Below are 21024 nucleotides of genomic sequence, written 5' to 3' on the forward strand. Positions count from 1 at the left end.
CAAAGGCCTCTTCCTCCTCCATAAGCTCCCTCACATACCAGAGAACAAAGACACGCTTAGCCAACATCAGATCAAACTTGTGGTTGAGCCAAGCCCAGGCCTGCATACACACAGTCTGTCTTTCTCCAGCAGGAACTAAAGTGGGCAGCTGGAAGGTGTTGCCAACCTTGAAATCAGTGGAGCACCGGTCCACAAACTGGATGTGTGTTTGATCTTAATAAATGCAGTGACAGTATATTCATCTTCATGTCAGATCAGTTCAAGGCAGCAGGCCTTGAATTTGCTGTGGTGAGGGTTAAATTTGTCCATCTTTATGGCTGGCTCGAATGAGGAAATCGTTAAAGAGTAGAGAGGACTGCTGGTGTGAAATAAGTGAAACACACAGGTCCAAATAAATACTGTTTTCATGTTGCACACTTCATGGTTAAATATACTTTATTGAAGCTGCACATTTGTACACACAGAATAATCCAAGGAATTTTTTCTCCTATACCTTAGGACTCCTATAAAATAATATACCGTAACGCAAATGATTTAATTCATCACCCCAACACTTGTTTGCCCTATGGAGGCCACCTCTTACAAGGTTGTGTGCGGTCAGTCAATTGGAGCTTTTCCTGTGTAAAGAGGGTGTGGTTTAACGAGCAAAGCACCACTGCCAGTGATATGAAGTAAACCAATGTAGCACCCAACATTTGTTTAGAAACTAGTATTCCATTATTAGTATAATGTTATTGTTATAGTTTTGTTCTATTGTTATTGTACTGCTCCTCTCCTACATTTCTGCCACAACATTTCTTCTTTCTTAAGTTTGAAGATGAAGAAAGACACTCCAGAGTGACAACAACATTCATGTTAGTGAAATATTTATTATTCAAACCATTCTTCATTTGATTTCTCCCACAGTGAGTGAAACACACCTCTCATTTATCAAGTACACTACTGAGCTCAGAGCTGTTTTCAATCAGTGTGGGTCTATACTGCCCTCTTGTGGACAATGAAAGAAACGTCAAGGACAGACACTACGGATACTTGTACCGTTTTTCTCTCTGAGTTATTTAATCTTTAGTGTTTAAAACATCTCCTTCTGCATTTACTGATCCAGCAGACACTCATCAAGCAGTCATGATCACAAATCTATTGTAATTAAAAATCTGATTACAACATGTTAACTGTGTATTACATCAGTGCAACTGTATGCTGCTACTGATTAAATAAAAACAAGTTAGTCAGTCATTAAATACGCACAGGAAATTGATACTTTACACACACATACTTTTTCTCTGGAAAGAGATCAACAAAACTTTTCAACACAAACAATGATATAGAAATCTATCAACACATCCTCACCTCCTTTAATTTAAGTGTACGAGTAACAAGTGTTATTTTGAAGGCACAGTGGCAGTAAGATAACTGTAGGTACGTCCGTATGCTCGACAGTCACTACCTCGAGATGACGGAGCTGGCTTGTGATTGGCTAGAGGAAGTGGTTGCAGCACTTAGCTGTGAGAAACCACTATGACTGGACTCCAGACTCGTCATGGATCCCCTAGGAAATAACCAAAAAAACATCAAATTCTCAGAAACAATTCTGTCATCAAATACAAGAGAAAAACAGACGTGCAAAAAACTGAAAATATAAGCAAATCTGACAAAAAGTTCTGTGAAATACAAACTAAAATATGTCCAGATATATCACTACATGGATTTTTGATTATCCAACACAGAATCGGTGCAGCACACACAAAAGACAGGATGAAGATAATCGTAAAGCAAAGCAGTAAACAACATAAAAAAATAAAAAAGTTTGAGAACTGACCTGAAGTCACTGGAAGCCAGCACCTCTGTGTAGTACATGATCTTACACTTGTGGGAAGAGACCTGCAGCGAAGCCAGCACATCGTCCACACGGGGCAGGCTGGAAGTGGAGCAGGCCGGCGAGCTGTGGAAGCGCCACTGGAGGATGAAGAAGCCGGGCCAGCGTGTCACATGGGAACCCTGTTAGATCAGAGAGATAGAAGATGCAGGATTGATTTATCTCTGCAGCGATGAAGAACTGCAGAAAACAGAGAGACAAATCAAGAGTAAGCTGCTGCACCTGAACACTCTCTCCCTCCCTGCAGACGAGGGCCTTCTCCACCATGCTGTAGTCCTGGCCCAGCACCCAGCTCCTGTCGATCAGCTGGGCGTTAACAGGCCCTAAAGACGGGATGCCATGAGTTCCCAGAGTGTCTCTTTTAGGAGGCTGCGGCGCCCTCTTGGAGTGATAAATGTTGAAGATAACGTCTCCTTTGGACACGTCGAAGTCCCAGGTGATGACGGAGGAGGCCTCTGAGATCTCGATCAACATCTGGAGGAGGATGGAAGGGGATTGGAAACAGAGAAAAGCAGAAAGCAGGCCGTTAATAAGATGTTTTACCGGAAACCTGAAATGTAGTTTTCATCCAGCTGATGGCACCCTAATCCACGGCAAAAAAAAACAAAACTAATTTAGAAACTAATTAGAAATGTAGATACACCTTCTTACGGCCTGATCACACAGAGACAGGTCGAGCTAGGCGCGTTAGGGGATAAAAAAAACATCTGGGATTGCCTGTAAAATAACAACAACAGTGACACTGAGGCGTGAAACTGTCGACACAAACATAAACTGAATTAATGGTCCTCTATGTTGAGCAGATGAAATTATCCGTAGGATGTAATCCATCATGGAGGTCACCGCTGCCCGACACCACACAGCTGGTAAAACCCTCTGCTCCTCCTTATCCAACCTTTCAAAACGATCACCATGGAAACCTTTTTTTATTTTTATTTTTTTACAGAGGACTCTACACCTACTCAGAAGTAGGTGTAAGATTGAAGGTGTAACTTCTGTCCTACACTAGAAATGACGTTGAAGCTAGGCTACGTTTTGAAGTTTTTGGTTCTGGGTCTTTAGTGCAGGTCTAGAAGCAGAGAGAGAGAGACTGTACCTCATACGGGGCTCCTTTGAAAATACTGGCACTCTTGTAGACGGAGTCGATCAACAGGCGGTTCTCTTCACTCTCCAGCTCCTCTGCTGTCCTGTACAGAGATTTAGGGACCAAACCTCCTTCAGGAATATCACACTGGAGAAAAGACAAGAAGAAAAAAAAAACATGAAGCGTTTTTTTCATGCCGTGCGCTTTTGTTTTGTTGTGTCATCTTTATGTGTTCTGTTTTTTGCTCCACACCAATGTACTACGATATAAACACCTGGAATTAAATGAAAATGAAATCTCACCATGCAGTCCCCTCCTAAGAACTCCGGGATGATTTCTCTGTCGATGTAGTCCACCAGCCCTCCTGGACCCTGGTAGTCATTCCCAGCGTAAACAAGAAACTTCTTCCGGGTGTTCTCATCGATCAGAGGGCTGACCTGCAGAACAACAACCAGCAAGCTTCATCAGACACACACATCATGAGCTGTAAAAGTCAGTGGATCATCTGTATTTGAATTTTATCATCACAATAAGTTCTGATGTAATGCTTTTAGATAAATAGTTCATATTAGATCCTAAATAAAAAAACAGCCTAACCTTCATTTAGCTCATGCAGCTCCTCATCGGTGCACAGAGTTTATGACTTTTATTAGCTCCTGATTTATTTGCACATATTTGTTTACTTGTACTACAACTTATCTTCATTCCTTTCTTTGCAGATCGTCATTAGTCTCCCACAAACTCTACTCTTGTACGTCGCTGCAGCAGTAATCAAATTCCCCCTCATGTATAATGCATGGCTATAATTATCTCTCTCTGCGTTTCTGCTTTGTTTTATTAGTATCTCTAATTCACAGTGTTGCTTTGTCTTCACTCGGCGATGAAGAATTCCTATCAGAGGGGAATATCTGCGAGGTGTAACGTCTACATCTGAACCGTAAAAAAAAAACCTAATCCACTTTCTCACGTCGGATGATTAATTAAACCCACATTCAACGGCTGCACATTCAAACATTTATTCTCACCAGGGTCCAGAGCACTGGAAACACTCGGGGCGCCCTGAGGATGAGGAGGCGGCCCAGCGTCTCGGGGTAGTTCGCCTCGGCCACCTCGATGATTCTCAGCAGAGCTTTAACACCTGGTCTCCACAGGTGCCGCATGTTTAATCCCTCCAGGTCCACCAAGCAAGTCCAGCAGCTTGGAGACACATTTACATAAAACATTACACGGCTGCATATGGCAAACATGTACACCTGATTAAAGCAAGTTTCACACATGCACTCCCAGAACATTCTAGATAATTTCAGAGAGTTTAACTGACCCGTGTGATTCTACAATTCATTTAGCAGACACTTCTATTCAAAGACTGTCAGAAAACAATCCAGGTAAAGTCAGGGTGAAAACATTTGCCAGTTTGAAATTGCACATGTAGCTCATCCTGAATATTTCATGACTTATTGTGTATTTTTGAGAACACTATCAGAGAGGATGGATTATTTTCATTTAATGCACCTGATGGGTCGACCGAAGACTCTGGTGTTTTCTTCACAGCGTCTCAGACCCTCCTCGTTGAGGGACAGCACCTGGGTCACATTCAAGAAAATCAATCAAACGTTAATTTAACTGAAGACATTTAAATAAATAATGCTGCTGCTGCTTATGTGCAATATGAGGTGAATGCATTCATGTCACCTGTCTCAGTAGAACCTCCTCTCCCAGAGCTCGCACCAAGCCTTTTGTGTCCATTTGACCCAGACGCAAAACATAGAGAGGACGGCCGTCTAAATGATACACACCACACAAACACACAAACACAGATTTAAGATCTAACACATGCATGGCTTTATGTGATCATGAAGTGTGCTTACTTTACAAGACAGGCAGGCTCAAAAAAAATAAAAAAAATAAAATAAAAAAGGGTCGTGCGCTCATGTCTGCGTCCGAACATCGAAAGAAAGCATGACTACAACTTCACTGATTTTTTTGTTCATTCTGATTCTTTTATTTTATTATTTTAAAACATGTTCGAAAAAAAGAAATGTAATTCATTTTGGTCAGAACACTCTGGGATTTCTCGATAAGGGAGAGCAGGGATGGATGTTAGCCTACCTGTGCTTCTGCTCGTGCATGAGCGACTTTACCGTGCTGAAGCACACCTCTTCCACCCGTGCTATAGCCGAGGAAGTGTACTGTCCTTGAAGAGTAACTTAACCCCAAAACCACTTTTTTTCAACGATAAACCTCTGTATCTGAGTATTAAACAGTGTTATGGATCAGCACGGGTCGGAGCACTCACACAAGAACAGAACTGAACTGGACTTTGGGGGTGAAACGTGCTTGGGATTGCCTGGAGGGAGTGCGCCCTAACATAACCCTAACTGGTATTTACTCTTCAAAGTGGTATTAATTTGGCATGTGAACATTCAAAGGGCACTTCCTGTGTTCATGTCATAAGCTGTTAAAAGAAATGACCCATGTCCAAGTTCATGCTTTGACAGATGGTACTCCGACCAGAACAGTCAATAATTAACCGGCCGTTTTAAGCTGTGTGGACTTAACAAACACAGAAACCCCGGCGTCTTTATCTTTATGTTTATCATGTTCACAGCTAAAAGTAAGCAGTGAAACAAAGTGGAAATAAGTGGATAATGAAACTCTAAGTATAATACCTCTGTCGTGGTGGTGCCAGCCTCCCGTGTAGTAGTCCTGCATCAGTTGGGGGCGCTCCCATGTGTCTAACAGGAAATCTACCTGGTGCTGCTTCCTCCAGGTGAGCGACTGACACAGCAGCTCTCTGGACTTGTCCAGGTTGAAATCTCTGGCCCGCAGGAAGCGCAGCACGTGCTGATCTTTGGGGATCTGTTGGAGAACGAACAGAAGTCGCTGCAAAATGATCTCTCAACATTTAGCTACTTGATTTATTTTCTTCCTTTTCTAATCGACGCAACGTCTGAGAGGCGAAAGTGACTCGAGGTACGGTAGGAGAAGCAGAAGCAGACGATTGTGTAAAGAGTCTAAAAAAAAGTGAAAACTTTCCATGATGGTATGACAGCTCTGTACTCAAACAAACTGAGTCGGTGTATGTCTGACCTTGCCCTTGTGGTTTTCTTGGAGCCACTGGCGCAGTCGAATGAGGCAGCTCTCCTGCATAAGCGTTAGATCTCCAAGGTAACGTCTGATGTAATCTGCATCCAACTTGTCTGCAGGCAGAAACACATATAGAGGTTTGAGCAAATAGGCAAGTTTATTTTTCTAATTTCTAGTAAAAAAATATGTAAACTTCATATAAGTCACTCCTCTAAACAAGGACATGCATAGAAAAGCTGCACACCTGTCAAACACTACTTCCAGAGTCTGTAAACAAGTCAATATAAAGTATGTATATGACTCACACAGATCTGTTCACCTGAACACTGCAGCACTGTGCAGGTGAAGAAACACTGACCTTCAGGAGAGCCGGCCAGCAGCTCTGAGGGGCCAGTCGGGTCTTTGCTGTCTGCTCCGTTATTAGCTCCCCTCACTGGGATGGGTCTGGCTGTGGAGGGGGGGTGCAGCTGCAACCGGGTAGAGACACGGCCAGTGACAACAGGAGGGGTCCAAGGAGGGATGTATGTAACTCCTTCTTCCTCCAGCTGTCTGAGGTAGTACTCGATTATTTCTTTACCCTACAGCACAGAGAGACAAGATGTTTAGATATTAACACAAGAAACTGACTGACTGTGAATGCATTTTTAAGGTCACTTTCCAAACATGTAAAATCCATCGTTCATTCAAAGTTTCAAACCTTTTTAATGCTGCTGGCGTACTGTTTCATGGCGATCTTCTCTGCTGTGCTCTCAAAGCCAAAAAAGGACTTAATATCCAGACTGGCTGTTTGTTCAAAGCACGTCCAGTCCTCATTTTCTGGATGAACCTGCAGAGAAGCACCGTAAATACAAAATATGAATAATCATCCGGACCAGATCTTTAGAGAGCGATGCATAATTAATATGATATCTCATTTTTTAAACAGAATTCATCATTTGTAAAGACACTCTTACTGAATCAACTTTTTAAAAAAGGCTTTTGAATCAGATAGACGAGGATGGTTTTTACAACTGTGCCTCCTTTTTTTTTTTTTTTTTACAAGGTGATGTAAAAGCGTTGTGCAAAAAAAAAACAATAAAACAAACTCGACAGCAAAGGTCTAAAACTCGGAGGCTCACTGTGTAGTTGCAGCACTCTCGGACGATGACTCTGTTGGAGAAAGTCTCGTTTTGAACCTCGATGTGGAGCGTCCTGTCTCTGCGATTCAGGGTGTTCTTCTGGATGAAGTACAGGTAGTCCACGCCCGCAATCTACATGCAGAATAAGACAATTATTTGGTTTGCACAAAAAATATAAATAGCATGTGGATCATAAACATCTATCCAAAGATTGCTGCAAACCCCAAAGCTTTAAGGTTGCAACTCTCAGACAGTCCTGACGGAGATTCCCTTTTTTTGTTGTAAAGATAAAAAAAAAACATGAAGACAAAACACTTTTCCACTGAAGAAGACTGCACAGTCCATCTTGTGCAAACGTTTTTTCCTCCAGTGCAACACAGATCCACTCATGCAATTCTTTTCATTTGAGAGATGTTGCCTTGAACTGTAGTTTTAAAGTTAAGTACAATTCTAAAAACCTAATTTAAAGAGTGATTCTTAGGATTGTTTTGAGACCTTTGCTCTGCATAAGGTCACTGGAGTTACCCTCTTTAGCAGCCGCGGGGCCTCGATGTCGATGACACAGCGCCTCTCAGTCACCAGCGTAGATCCATCTTTGCTTTGGCTCTCGTTGATGATCTCGCTGTCCACAAACACGGGGATCAGGGGGCACTTTGGGAACCTCCTCGTGTAGGCCTGAGAGTGGGGGGGGATACCACAAGACAGAGACAATGTAAACAGAATAGAGGACGTAATTTAAAAAGTTGTTTTGTAAACACCTGTGAACCCGACTCTTCATTGTGTTCACACATAGGCAGGTATTTTTAATTCTGTGTGTTTTGGCGTTTGGAACCCAAACTGCATTTGAGGTCACTTTAAACGCATCTTTTGGAAAACTTCTTCCAGGATGAAGATTTTTTTCAGAAACTCAGTTTTTAAGGTGTTTACGTGTAGACGGGGAGCACTGAGTTTTGTTCTTACAACGTCACGCTGTGCGCCGCTTTCTCCTCCGTTTGATGTCACTGTGCGACGCTGTCACTTTTGTTTACACGAGATTAGAGCGATGGCAGAAGAACCAAACTAGCGCTGGTGCTAATGTTGCTAACTGGACTTTTACATGCTCACACAAACACACACAGTTACTCTCTCACTATGTTGACAAGCAGAGACGCCTGAATGGACGACTTTGTGAATTAAATGTGATTTAAATGTTAATTTCCCAAATTTAAACCTGTAAACTCACTGCACCTTGTTTGGATAACTTCCTGTATTTTGTCACATTGCAGTTCATACTATATCACATGCCAGAGTTTTCCTACATCGTTCAGCCCTAGTTGGTTGCTTTGCATGTATTTTGCATAAATGCTGAATTCATGTGATGTTTGAAGCAGAGGCTGCTTCTACAATCACTGATGATTGGTTTGTGTTTTATTGTCCACAGCAGCACACAGTCAGACCGTCTGTCCGGACTGATTCCTGCAGGGCTCACCTGTCAATATTGACCGAGCGTCTGTTTCAGGATATGCAGAAACAGACTGGACTATGTAACTAAGTAACTAAGTAACTAACTGCAGGGAAGGAACGGGAACATCACCGATTATTGTTTTAAAGCTCTGAGATAAAGTAAATGACACCACGAGGTAAGACGACCTGAGCTGGGTCACGACCTGCACAGAGTGAAAAGTTTATATACGACAACATGTTTCTTCTTCTCTGGCAGTTTTTATGCAGCAGAATTTTACTTGTTTTAAGTTTTCTATTCAGTTTATAACTTCATACACCTTGTTAATGAGATTATGTTGTTGTTTGGTCGTTACTCGTTGTTTGCTTGTCATTGTAGTTTTATGTAAATTTGTAAATGTTTGAACCAACAACCCGCCAAGGGACTACAAATGGAAATTAGACTATGGCTATAATCTGGCAAATTTACATGTTTAATTCCGAGTATTAGCCTTATTTCAAAAAGCTAGCAGTAGTCTTGTAGCAGACAAATGTATTTTTCTTACTTACTTGAACTTACTATATAATATATAGTTTCATTTTCAAGACAACGGTCTTAGTCGTTGAGAAAACTTTTTCTTAAATTTCTACTTTTAGCGTCAGAATATCTGTGTTTTAATACAGGAGACATTATATGGTTATTTTCACTATTAATTCACTTTTTAAAAACTTTTCCTTCCCGTCTCTCAGAGCTGATATCATGTTGTGTGAAAGAGGAAAGTAAAGTTTGTAGAGCAAAAGCAAATATAAAAAAAAAACCACAGGCATTAAAAATAAAACAAAAAGTAAAGACTTTTCAGATCCAAGTTTACCCTCAGGCACTCTTCTTTAAACACACACACACACACACACACACACACACACACACACACACACACACACACACACACACACACACACACACACACACACACACACACACACACACACACACACACACACACACACACACACACACACACACAGTCGATAAGATGACATTACGCACTGAGCTAATTGATGAGAAAGGTTTTCTTGGTAAATAAGCAGCATTGACTGCAGTTGTGTAACACACAAACTCAATGTTGGCCTGATTGCAAACAAATCACAGCCTTTGTCCAACCCGCCTCAGCAGAGCTATGAGAAGAAACTCAATCAAAGCACAAAATATAAAAATGATAAGCACAAAGTGTTTCAGTAGAAAAGTCAATAAATATCCCCAGAAGACTTTTTTTAACTTCTGTACAAACACTATCCAGCTTCATATTTCACTTTAGCGAGCCATTAACAGGCCGGAGACTGTTTCTGCAGAGCAACAAGATAAAAGATTTATTTCCCGAGGCAGGATCAATTCAATGCCACTATGCAGGTGTGAAGCGCTTACAGAGAGCAGAGTGTATCCATTAAGGCTAAAAATCAAAACGCATATGGACAATTTAAATTGATGAGACACAATAAGCGTTCTGCTTCTGGTTTTTATTTTGAGGTCAGTAGTCGAGGAGGAGAAGTGAGCACTGCAGAAGTGAGAGAAGATTTTGTTGTGTCTTATTTCAAAGAGGGGTCTGGAAGTGAGGGGAGCACCTGATGGACAAGACACAACAAAAAGTGTGAAAATGTAAGTCTGTCAAGACCACATTAACCGGGACCAAGACAAACCTGAGACCAGAGTGCTCCAAGACTTAAAACCGAGACCGAGACATTTAGGGATCGAGACAGAGATAAGACCAGGACCAAGACCAAGACCAAGACCAAGACCAAGACCGAGACATTTAGGGATCGAGACAGAGATAAGACCAAGACCAAGACCGAGACAAGACTAAGACATTTAGGGATCGAGACCGAGACAAGACCAGGACCAAGACAGGGCGAGACCGAGTCAAGACCAAGACATTTAGGGATCAAGACCGAGTCAAGACATTTAGGGATCTAGACCGAGTCAAGACCGAGACCAAGACACGCACGCACCAACCACTGCGCCACCAGCGCCTCAATATAGATTAATTTGAACTAATATCATATTCAAGAATCATGACAACCCTTAAATCCACACGTAAAGAAATGTCTTTTTCCATAAAGTTGAAGGTTAGTTATAAAGCCACGTCGTCAAAGGGACAGAACTGATGTCTCTGTTTAAACATTTCACATCCAGGACACTGAACGGGGCTGTGAGCTGTCCTGGACTAAATCAGCGACACGAATGAGAAATTCTCAGATTAATGGAAGCTGGCCGGAGACGTCCTTTCACTGGATTCTCTCCTTTATCCTGCCGAGGCCCGGATCCTTTCACAGCAGCTGTTACTTTACACAAAAAGGTTTTTTCTATTATATGATCCTTTTCAATAAGGTGCAGCGATGCAGGAGGAGAGAGAGAGAGAGAGAGAGATGTTGTGAATGTTGTGTAGGTGTAGACTTGGACTGCTGGGTGAAGGAGTTACAGTCTGCAGAGCAAAGTGTGAGCGCCTGCAGCATCGCGGTCTTTACCCCACGCTGAGGATATTGCATAAGTCGTTTGGCTTAATATGTAACTGCAGAGAACAATAAACAGACTGCAGGAGTGTGTGTGTGTGTGTGTGGGGGGGGGGGGGGGGGGGGACTGCCGGCTTCTCATGAAAATGCACATTTATATAACTTGTGTCCTACTTTGGCTTCACACATGAACTCAAAGTAACGGGTTTCAGTTTGCAGGCAAAGTGGAAAAATATATAAGATAAGGGGTAATGTTCAATTCAAGGGCGAGCAGGTTTATCTTAAAGGGGAATATGTGTTGGGAAAATATTGGATTTCTTCTTCCTTTTCGGTGGATTTCCTTTGAGGGACTGTTGAAGCGCACGGCACTTAAATGTAAATATTTTGACAGTTAAATGATGAAAGTAGAACTCAAGGAACATTACATAACCAAGAACTTTGTCAAACTGCAGCAACCACACAAAACAACTCTTCTTCTTCTTATAACATCTGAGCGACCTCTAACCTCTTGACTTCTTGTGACCATCGCTTCATAACGACATTAATTAAAAAACTTGCAACAGCAGAGTAACACACAAGCTTTACGGGGTTACAGCCTTGAGCTGAGCTTTGAATATGGAAAGAAAAGACGTCTGAAAGAAATGCAAAGGTTAACAAGAATATCTCGCTGAGCGCGTACCACCGTGAAGATTACTGTATTTACCACCGCATCAGGAGAGAAAAACAGAATGGAGACAGTATTTTTTGTGAAAAGCATTTATCCCGGGTAAGAGAACATCCAGAGCGAGACAGATGTCCCTAGGAGGTAGACAACGTTTCAGACGGTTTGCAGGTGTCTGAAAGGTGTCTAGTCTGCCATAACCATGAGTGGAGGCAATTAAAGTTTGCATATGTTTTTGCAATTACTGTACATAGCACAGAATTACTGTACATAGCACAGACTCTTGCACTTTCTGCTTATTTGCACTTCTGGTGAGATGCCAAACCTCATTTCGTTACTCTATACTTGTATATGTGTAATGACAATAAAGTTGAATCTCATCTCATCTCATCTCATATATTTTATTCCTATGTCAATACTGTTCATTTACAACTCTGTTTTTGCACATTTACATTTAAACTTTCCTATTTAAGACTAGTAATGCTAAGTTAAATCCTGGTTGTATATATTCCCATTCTTAGTTTTGATATTTTTAGTGTTTATTTACTTTGTATTTAATATTATATTGTGTTTAGATTTGCTAATATTGTGTTTTTTACTCATATTGTGTGTTTGGACAACCTGCTGCTGTAACGCCACAATTTCCCGGTTTGGGATCAATAAAGTAATTCTATTATATTCTATTCTATTCTAAATTTGAATTTTCTTATGATTGATATAGAGCGAAACAAATTATATTTACAAATTGAAAAGGTTCACAAGTGACACTGTCTAAAGCAGTGGTGCTCAACTGGTGGGTCGGGACCCAAAAGTGGGACGCGGACCCGTTTTCAGTGGGTCGGGAACATGTGACTAAAAAGAAAAGTGTAAAAAGTCTATGAAGTGCTTTTAAAACATGCTGGTTTTGCTGCTTCTCTTTGTTTGAGATCCAAACGGCACTAATTTATTTAAATCAGTCAATCTGATTGGTTGAAAAAATATCAGAAACTTTCATAAAGGAGGTGGTTGTGGGTCCTCAGACTAGACCAGCTGAGAACCACTGGTCTAAAGGATAAAGGTCCTTTAAGTCCCTTCAGTTTAGTTATGCAAGGAGCTGATAAGGAAGACACTATGACTCGTCCTTTTGTGTCAAAATAAAACTTAGGATTTATGCCACGCTTGTTTTTACCTTTTGTTTTTAAATACCCGGCCACAAGGAATAACCTCTAATGTCAGACAAAGACAGGGTCTGATATAGTGTCCCTCTCGGTCACTGTGAATGAACATGTACAATGTTACAATTCTCTTAGCAGAATGTACATATATTATTTAATTTAAATAAACATATACGCACACTTTTTAATGTAAATACTGTAAAAACTACCTCACCTTTACTTCAGCATCTTTCCACTGCACTATTATCTTATATTATCCTATTTAGCCTTGTACATATTAGTCTTTGCTTTTTGTGTTTATTGTTGATATTTAATATATTTATAAAATACCTTGTGTGTTTAAGCACACCAAGCCAATAAAGCTGATTCTGATTCTCTATCCTGCAACCTTTAACAAAACAGAAGAGTTATCCTGCTTGTTCAGGTTTGTACAAACAGATGTGACTATCCTTCATATATGCACAAACACCATGTTTTTATTTATCCTGTCTTAGCCCATGGAGACGCAGTTTTAACTTGTCACAGATGGTGCTGATTATGTTTACATAGTGTATTGTTTCAGCTTGATTTGTTGTTGTTTTGTGTCTTATTTTCTTCCATCTGTTTGTCTTGTTTTACCCATCAGGGGTGGCTGTTTCTGTGTGTAGCTGGTCGTGCTGTTTGTTTGTGAATACAATATTAAAACAAATGAAACAAACACAACACTGCATTAAGTAGCTTTTACTCACCGCCATTATTAACTCAAATGGGTGTTTGTAGACCCGAACAGGAGACTGGTATTCCTGCACCATGGTGGATTCTTCTCATTCACAGGGAGCCTCTGTTAGAATAAAACCACAGAAACCATCAACACACAGCAGCAATGTGAAAGTTAAACCATCAACACACAGCAGCAATGTGAAAGTTAAACCATCATCACACAGCAGCAATGTGAAAGTTAAACCATCAACACACAGCAGCAATGTGAAAGTTAAACCATCAACACACAGCAGCAATGTGAAAGTTAAACCATCAACACACAGCAGCAATGTGAAAGTTAAACTATCATTACACACAGCAGCAATGTGAAAGTTAAACCATCAACACACAGCAGCAATGTGAAAGTTAAACCATCAACACACAGCAGCAATGTGAAAGTTAAACCATCATCACACAGCAGCAATGTGAAAGTTAAACCATCATCACACAGCAGCAATGTGAAAGTTAAACCATCAACACACAGCAGCAATGTGAAAGTTAAACCATCAACACACAGCAGCAATGTGAAAGTTAAACCATCAACACACAGCAGCAATGTGAAAGTTAAACTATCATTACACACAGCAGCAATGTGAAAGTTAAACCATCAACACACAGCAGCAATGTGAAAGTTAAACCATCAACACACAGCAGCAATGTGAAAGTTAAACCATCAACACACAGCAGCAATGTGAAAGTTAAACCATCAACACACAGCAGCAATGTGAAAGTTAAACCATCATCACACAGCAGCAATGTGAAAGTTAAACTATCATCACACACAGCAGCAATGTGAAAGTTAAACCATCAACACACAGCAGCAATGTGAAAGTTAAACCATCAACACACAGCAGCAATGTGAAAATTAAACCATCAACACACAGCAGCAATGTGAAAGTTAAAGCAGTGTGAGAGGAATTCACATCCTGGCTTTTATTGAACTGTAATAAAAATAAAAAAATAAAACAAGTTACATCATGTCAGCAAAGTCCTGAATCGATGTTTCAGGGTGAGTAAAACGACATATTTCGGTTTTTACAAGCTTTTAAGAGACACTGAAGCTGCTTACGTAACACGTCTAACAGCACAGCTTGTTGTTCGGCCCGCCGAGCAGCGACGGAAAAAGACGAACTTTACTCACAAGTTTTGAATCCAACTTTTGAATTTCCGCTGAATCACAGTCCAACTCTCTGCGCAGTGTTCATCCTGACGGCTTGTTGTTTGTAATTTTACCGCATTGTTAACTTTTACTTTCAAAAACTGCACCCGTGTGATGGTCTGTCTGTCTGTCCGGTCTGTAGCACCCCTCCTGTCACGAGTGGGCGGAGTCTAACTCGGCCAGAGTACGGAAAGCCGGTAGTGCCATTATTCGCCTAGAAATTTCAAAATGCAAAACACTGTTTAAAAACTGTTTACACAATTAAAAGTCTTTGTGATGTGATTCTTCACACTTAAATGTAGAAATCAAATATATCCTCTGAAAATAACTCTGTGAGTCATGACTGTCTACAATGGGTGTAACACCCGAGTCCCACTGTCTGTGATGTTTTCAGAGTCCTATCTTCAGTTTGTTTACATCGCCAGGACAGCCGGCTGACTCCTCCCCTCGTGTATAAAAGTTGTTTAATTGAGGGACTAGAGAAAAGAAGAATAACATACTGTACTCACTGCTTAACTGTGTTTCTAGATCACGCTCATTTCAGGTAAATTAACATGCAGTGTGAAGATACCAGCATAATAAAGATCGCTAGCATTAGCATGCTAACACAACAATGCAGCGCGAGTTGTTTTGGTTTCATGCTGGTGCTCAAGGGCGACATCTGCTGGATCAAAAAATCACATATAAAGCCTTTAATGCATGGAAATGTTGAAATAAAACCTCCAATATGTGATTTAAAAAAAATATATATCTGGGCTTTAATCACCAAGGCTTTAAAGGCAGGGTTGGTAATTTTCTCCAGATACACTTTTTAAGATTTTGGTTGAAATTGTCTTTAGGTCCTGAAAAAAATAATAACTCAGGTTCTCTGAAAAAGGAACGAAGAAAATCCATCATGTGTATCAGTTGAAAGCCTGTAAAAACTTTGACCAATGTCTGCCACGAGGTACCAATCTGATGAACCAAGAGACAACATATTTAAGAGAGCTGTTTGCAGGGGAAAATATCCAAAGAGTTAAATTGATAGTGTCACCTTGCTGGTGCATTAGGAGCAAATGTGGCCGACTTACAACAATGGGATTTTTTTTTGTTGGACTTCTTACATCTAATTAACCCAGCTACTGATTCATCTGCTCTCAACAGCATTCATTTAATCAACTCTTGGCCAGATCAAGTCTTTCAGATTCTCTGTCAATATGTTAATCTGTCTGTCCCCATTTCTGCAGTTAGTAGTAAAGGACAACATTGCAAAAGAGAGCAGTAACATTTTATCCAGGAAAAACTATTTTGTAGAGGCATTATCTCTCTTTCACTGACTGACATTATCCATTCCAGTGAGATGCAACTAGTCCCCCATTGAGACTTCTGAAGCAGCATCTGAGCCACAGTGTGTGTGTGTGGGGGGGGGGATTCAATGCTTCTGGATTTGGCAGCCTACAAAAGGTACCGGAGTCCAGCAGGGGACTTCCTGAGAGGGGGAAGTAGAGTTCAGATAAGCTTTTTTTTATTTTTATAATCGGCCTCAGGCAAAAAGAATTATCGCTCTCAGCAACTCTTTCCCCACAATTTTGGATAATAAAACTTTGGCACCTTTGTGGAACTGCACAGTCATTCTGTTTTTTTTTCCTCTGAAAAAATCTTATATTAAAATATTTGAACTTTGGGTTAATTTCTCAATTGTTGCTTTGTCACAGTAACAAACCACAGAGCTGGGTTTGTTTCGACGTCTTAGAGGTGAACAGTAGTGGTAAAACAAAAATAAAATCCCCTTGAATATAGTTACAAGAAGGATTTATTGCTCAGGAAATGGCTGTATTAAAAAGAAAACCATATAAATCTCAACATATCCCTCTCTTTTTTATGGTAATTTTGGAAGCTTGGGTTGCATTTTCTAATTCATAACTAATTATGCTTAACAAAGAGCCATTAAATAGCCTCCCTGAATTCATTATGATGGTAGTAGTTGCTTGAATATCATCTGCCATGGTCCAAGCCTTGTCAAAAGACATAACCACCCACTATGACTCATCGATTCCGTCTGTTTAAAACGATCACCTGTGCTCTCTGTTGTTAGTTAACAGAAGCCGTCAAAGGAAAGCGTGAAGTTTACTCTTTGTCTCCTCTCAGCTTGGCTCATTACCTCTCTGAGCTCATCATCCTCTCAGTGCTCCTGTCTAATTATCTCTAATAATGACTGAGGCATATTGGGTGTGCATATTTCTTCGCCCAGACTTCTCTCAGTGGCTCTGCACAACCCCCCCGGCTCTGCCAAGCTGAAGCCTCTGGCAGTAAAACCCCGTGGAGATTATGCAGCTTTTTATTCATGCATTGTTAATTCAGAGCACGAATAAACCTCTTTTCATCAGCTGTTCACTTACAGTAATAAAAGAATAATGTGCTCACAACTGAGCCTGTTCAGTACAATTATACTCTGCAAACATAACATGAAAATTACTCATGGAAAGACGCCTTCGGCAATTAAGCAGATAAGATATCGTCAAATATTTCCAAAATCGAGAAAAGTATTTTATTTCCTCTGTAAATGAAACTTGCAGAATGTGAGGTACAGTAGGAATACAGATCAGGTTGCTTCTAGTTGTTCAACTCGAATGCTTGCAGTTTGATTCAGCTCGTAAACTTTCCCCCTGTTTTCCTCCTTTGTTTCTCCGGGGGGATGGACTTAGGGGAAGAAGTCAATTTGAGTTATAATAGAAGCCAACAAAAAAAACAACACACAGAGCTTTGAGGAATTTAAAAAAAAAAAAAAAAAAAGGTTATTCAAGATGGTTCAGCAACAAGAATAAGATAGTTTTAAGTTAAAATAATCTGGAACAATGAAGCCGCGAATAAAATGGTGATGTTGGGCCGAATGCCTTTTCTTATGGGCTTACCGAACAATCACTGTGATATGAAAAGTGTTTCTGTGTCTGTACCTTTAAATATGTAAATGAGTTGTGTTTGACCACGCCCCCTTTCTGGAAAGGCTTGGGTGTCTCGGTGCTTTCTCGCTCCATGTCCTATTGTTTACGATGAGAAGGCAGACTCAGAGGGCAGAACAAACACCTAGCTGTGGGAGTGTCACCCACCTGGGGGAGGGGCTACTGCCCTTTGTGATGTCATGAAGGGAAAATCTCCAAACGGCCTGTTTGAGCACACATTTTCTGAAAAGTGGAGCAGGCAGAAGACGGAGAGGATGGACTTTTTCATCATTGGGGGGTTTGTAGACGGACTAGAGGAACATGTTAGAGGAACATGATGAAGTGGATTTAGCAGAATATGTGACCCTTAAGACATCACAGTACTCATTTTGTTCATTTTGTTCATTTTGCTTTGGGGGGTCACCCGACATTTTGAGAGGAATACTTACGCTATTCTAAGACTGGGTTAACTTTAACAACAAGGTTTAATGGATGTAGCTGTGGTACTTTTCATAATGAATGTCCACTTTACGGTGATTTTGTTTTTGGGATTGTTTCGCTCTAATAAGAAAAGATGAAGCAAAAAGTTCATTTCTCCAATTAAAACCCCTGAATGTGAGATAATGAGCAGTTTCCGTCAGGACACAAGAGACACCAACATGCTCAGTGTGACAGCTTAAAGGTCAAACTTTAAGGAGTAAGCGTGGGAAGCTTATTACGAATACAATGTCATCTAGCTCCTAGAGAGGTTTTTTAATTCAACGGGGAGGTTGTAGAAAAGATGACAGTGGCAGTAACATCATCCGAGGAAAACACAGGAAACACAGTACAAAGTGACTGATTTGTTGGATTCAGAATATGAAATTTTCCTTCGACACTTCTCTTATAAAGGCGGTGTTGTTCTGAATCTCTCCACTAGAGGTCCTCAATCCATAACCAACAACTGGAAAATGAAAAACAAAAAACACTGAATGTAATTTGTTTTATATATATTTTAAAAAATGAAGGTTGGAGTGAGTTAGTGAGGGATGAAAAAAAAACATCATACCAGGATGCTTAGCGTGTCTTTCAGTGTTGGGGAGGTCGACCTTCTTCTCTGCAGATAGAAAAACAGAGCTGTAGGGTTTGATTCAAGCTGACACATCAGACTCAAACGCCAACTCTTGAGCTTTCTCTGTTAGCACAGCCTGCAGCTCCATCTCCGTGTCAAATAAAAGTCAGGTTAATGTGAAAATTCAGAGCACCTCCAGGGCGTATCACAAAGACCGAGATACAACGAAAGTGATAAAGAATATTGTGTATAGATCCCAGCCAATCTTGGAAACCACTGGTAATCCCTGACAGATATAGGCTACATACCTCTGGGAGAGAGAGGCAACTTCTCAGGGTTTTAAGCCCCAGCAGGTAGTCATAGAGATGTTTCTGCAACCTGAATGGTTTACAATCAGAAAACAAACATGAGAAGTGAGAGTAAAGTGGCTCTTGAGATTTGACATTTAAGAGTGGATTATTAGCTGCAGTTGCAGGCAGGAATCTGAATTTTTTAAGGGTTTATTTTTTGGGCTTTTAATGCCTTTATTTAGAGACAGGACACTGGACAGATTAAGATATCAGGAAGAGAGAGAGAGAGAGAGAGAGCTAAATTGTTAGCTGGCTGGCTGCAGAAATGTCTAGGATTGCATTTTGGCGGATTTCACCACAGATGGATTTCCTGCACACAGCCAAAGCTTGCAGAAATCAGGGGGATGAAACGTGTCAGACTACAAACAGAAACCTGAATTTTTCAATCAATTTCAATCAATCTTTATTTGCATTGTGCCAACTCATAACAAATGTTATCTCAGGACACTCATAGAGCAGGTTTAGACCGTATTCTATACTACATTATTTACTGATCCCGACATTAAGCCGCCATGAACGAAGCACTGACAGGCAGAAACTTCACAGAAGCAGAATCGTGTTGAACTGCCATCTGCTGCAGCCGTGTTAGGATTGACACAAACAGAGCAACAACAACAACAACAACAACAACAACAGCTGATTCAGATTAATGCCAGTAATGAGCAGAAACAGCAAAGCATGATAATAAACTGATCAACATGTCTAATATTAGCTTTCACCATGATGATGAAGAGTCAAGAAGCTCTGAGATTACCACAAGCGTTATATAACAGAGTTGATAAAAGGCAACACTGATATTGATCGTTGGAGAAATTGGAGTCAGGCAGACCTTCAGCTGGCCCGTCTGCAGCAACGATCGACAGAGACGTCCAAAACAAAGGAGCAGTGACAATTCTAGAGTCTGTTAAAAATCCATCTGAAGAGTTGAGAGAGTGCTGTCAGCTCGGGCCTGCTCAGTGAGATTTCCAAAATGTGCACATTTTCTGATGCTGTTTTGGGTCCCCCTGCTGGTCTGGGGGCCCCAAGCAGTTGCCTCCCTTGCATGTTGACGAGCAGCGCCTCTGCAAGAAGGCTCAAGAATTCACTAGGAAGATGCAAGGTCAACTTTATAAGAGGTTAACAACTGATAGTACGAATTGTCTTGAATTCATACATTTTGGTAACTTTGTGAATGACACATTTAAATCTGTCTACCATCTAAGAGTACCTCTTCTCTTAGGTTCAAGATGTAACCATATCTATGTAAGGCATCTCATAGCAACAGAGTTATATTTGGGTTGGAGCCAAATGTCTGTTGTAAGCGAAGATTTGCTAAGAATAAAATGTATATGTCTGACATTTACGAGTCAAGCTGATGTCTTCTTTCTTGTCGTAGGATGTACCTTCTAGCAGGATATAAGCAAGATGTTAACATAGAAACTTTGTCAGTACTTTGTCGGTTTGTGATTTCTAACAAATTGTGTTATAACTGTCGGACCTCGACCGATTAAACCGCGTTATAAACTACAGTCTGTTTCACGATTTCATCATTGAATTTATACAGCAGCAACAACCCCCACCCGACAACAACTTACGGAATGCAATATCTGAACATGTAAATAGAAATTAGATCCCAGATATGGCACAGAGTGGTCATAAATTAAAGAACAAATTGTTCATGCCAAATGTTTAATCATCCTTATTGGCACATTTTAATTGCAGAGTTAAAACTGTAGAAAGTGGCCTTGTTAGTTTTCAGAGCTGTTATAGGGAAATATTATAGAAGCAGGAAGAAATCATGTTCCTATTAATTTCAACTGGAGCTATATAATCTATTGTCTGAGATATTCTACTTGTGTTCTCTTACAGTAAAATGTTTCCCTCAACCCTCCACCTACACACTCTGGCCCTGAGTATAAGCACAG

General features: G+C 40.6%; 1 protein-coding gene across 2 annotated transcripts; it reads right to left on the minus strand.

Moving 5' to 3' along the window:
• Positions 1-849: 849 nt before the first annotated feature.
• On the minus strand, positions 850-14959 carry LOC109994113 (SEC14-like protein 1). Of its 2 annotated transcripts, none has more exons than XM_020647287.3 (16): positions 14784-14959; positions 13633-13724; positions 7691-7840; positions 7166-7297; positions 6745-6873; positions 6406-6625; positions 6051-6160; positions 5630-5819; positions 4653-4741; positions 4473-4543; positions 3986-4157; positions 3263-3397; positions 2973-3107; positions 2099-2350; positions 1820-1998; positions 850-1549 (listed from the first exon to the last, which is right to left on the minus strand). In XM_020647287.3, exons 2-16 carry the CDS (start codon positions 13693-13695, stop codon positions 1444-1446), a joined length of 2133 nt encoding a protein of 710 aa, XP_020502943.1. In that variant the 5' UTR covers positions 13696-13724; positions 14784-14959; the 3' UTR covers positions 850-1443. The 2 variants fall into 2 exon arrangements, with proteins under 2 accessions (XP_020502943.1, XP_029135789.1); XM_029279956.2 differs by having other exon boundaries at positions 14712-14959.
• Positions 14960-21024: the final 6065 nt, after the last annotated feature.

This window comes from Labrus bergylta, chromosome 16 (assembly GCF_963930695.1).
Source record: "Labrus bergylta chromosome 16, fLabBer1.1, whole genome shotgun sequence".
Classification (NCBI taxonomy): domain Eukaryota; kingdom Metazoa; phylum Chordata; class Actinopteri; order Labriformes; family Labridae; genus Labrus; species Labrus bergylta.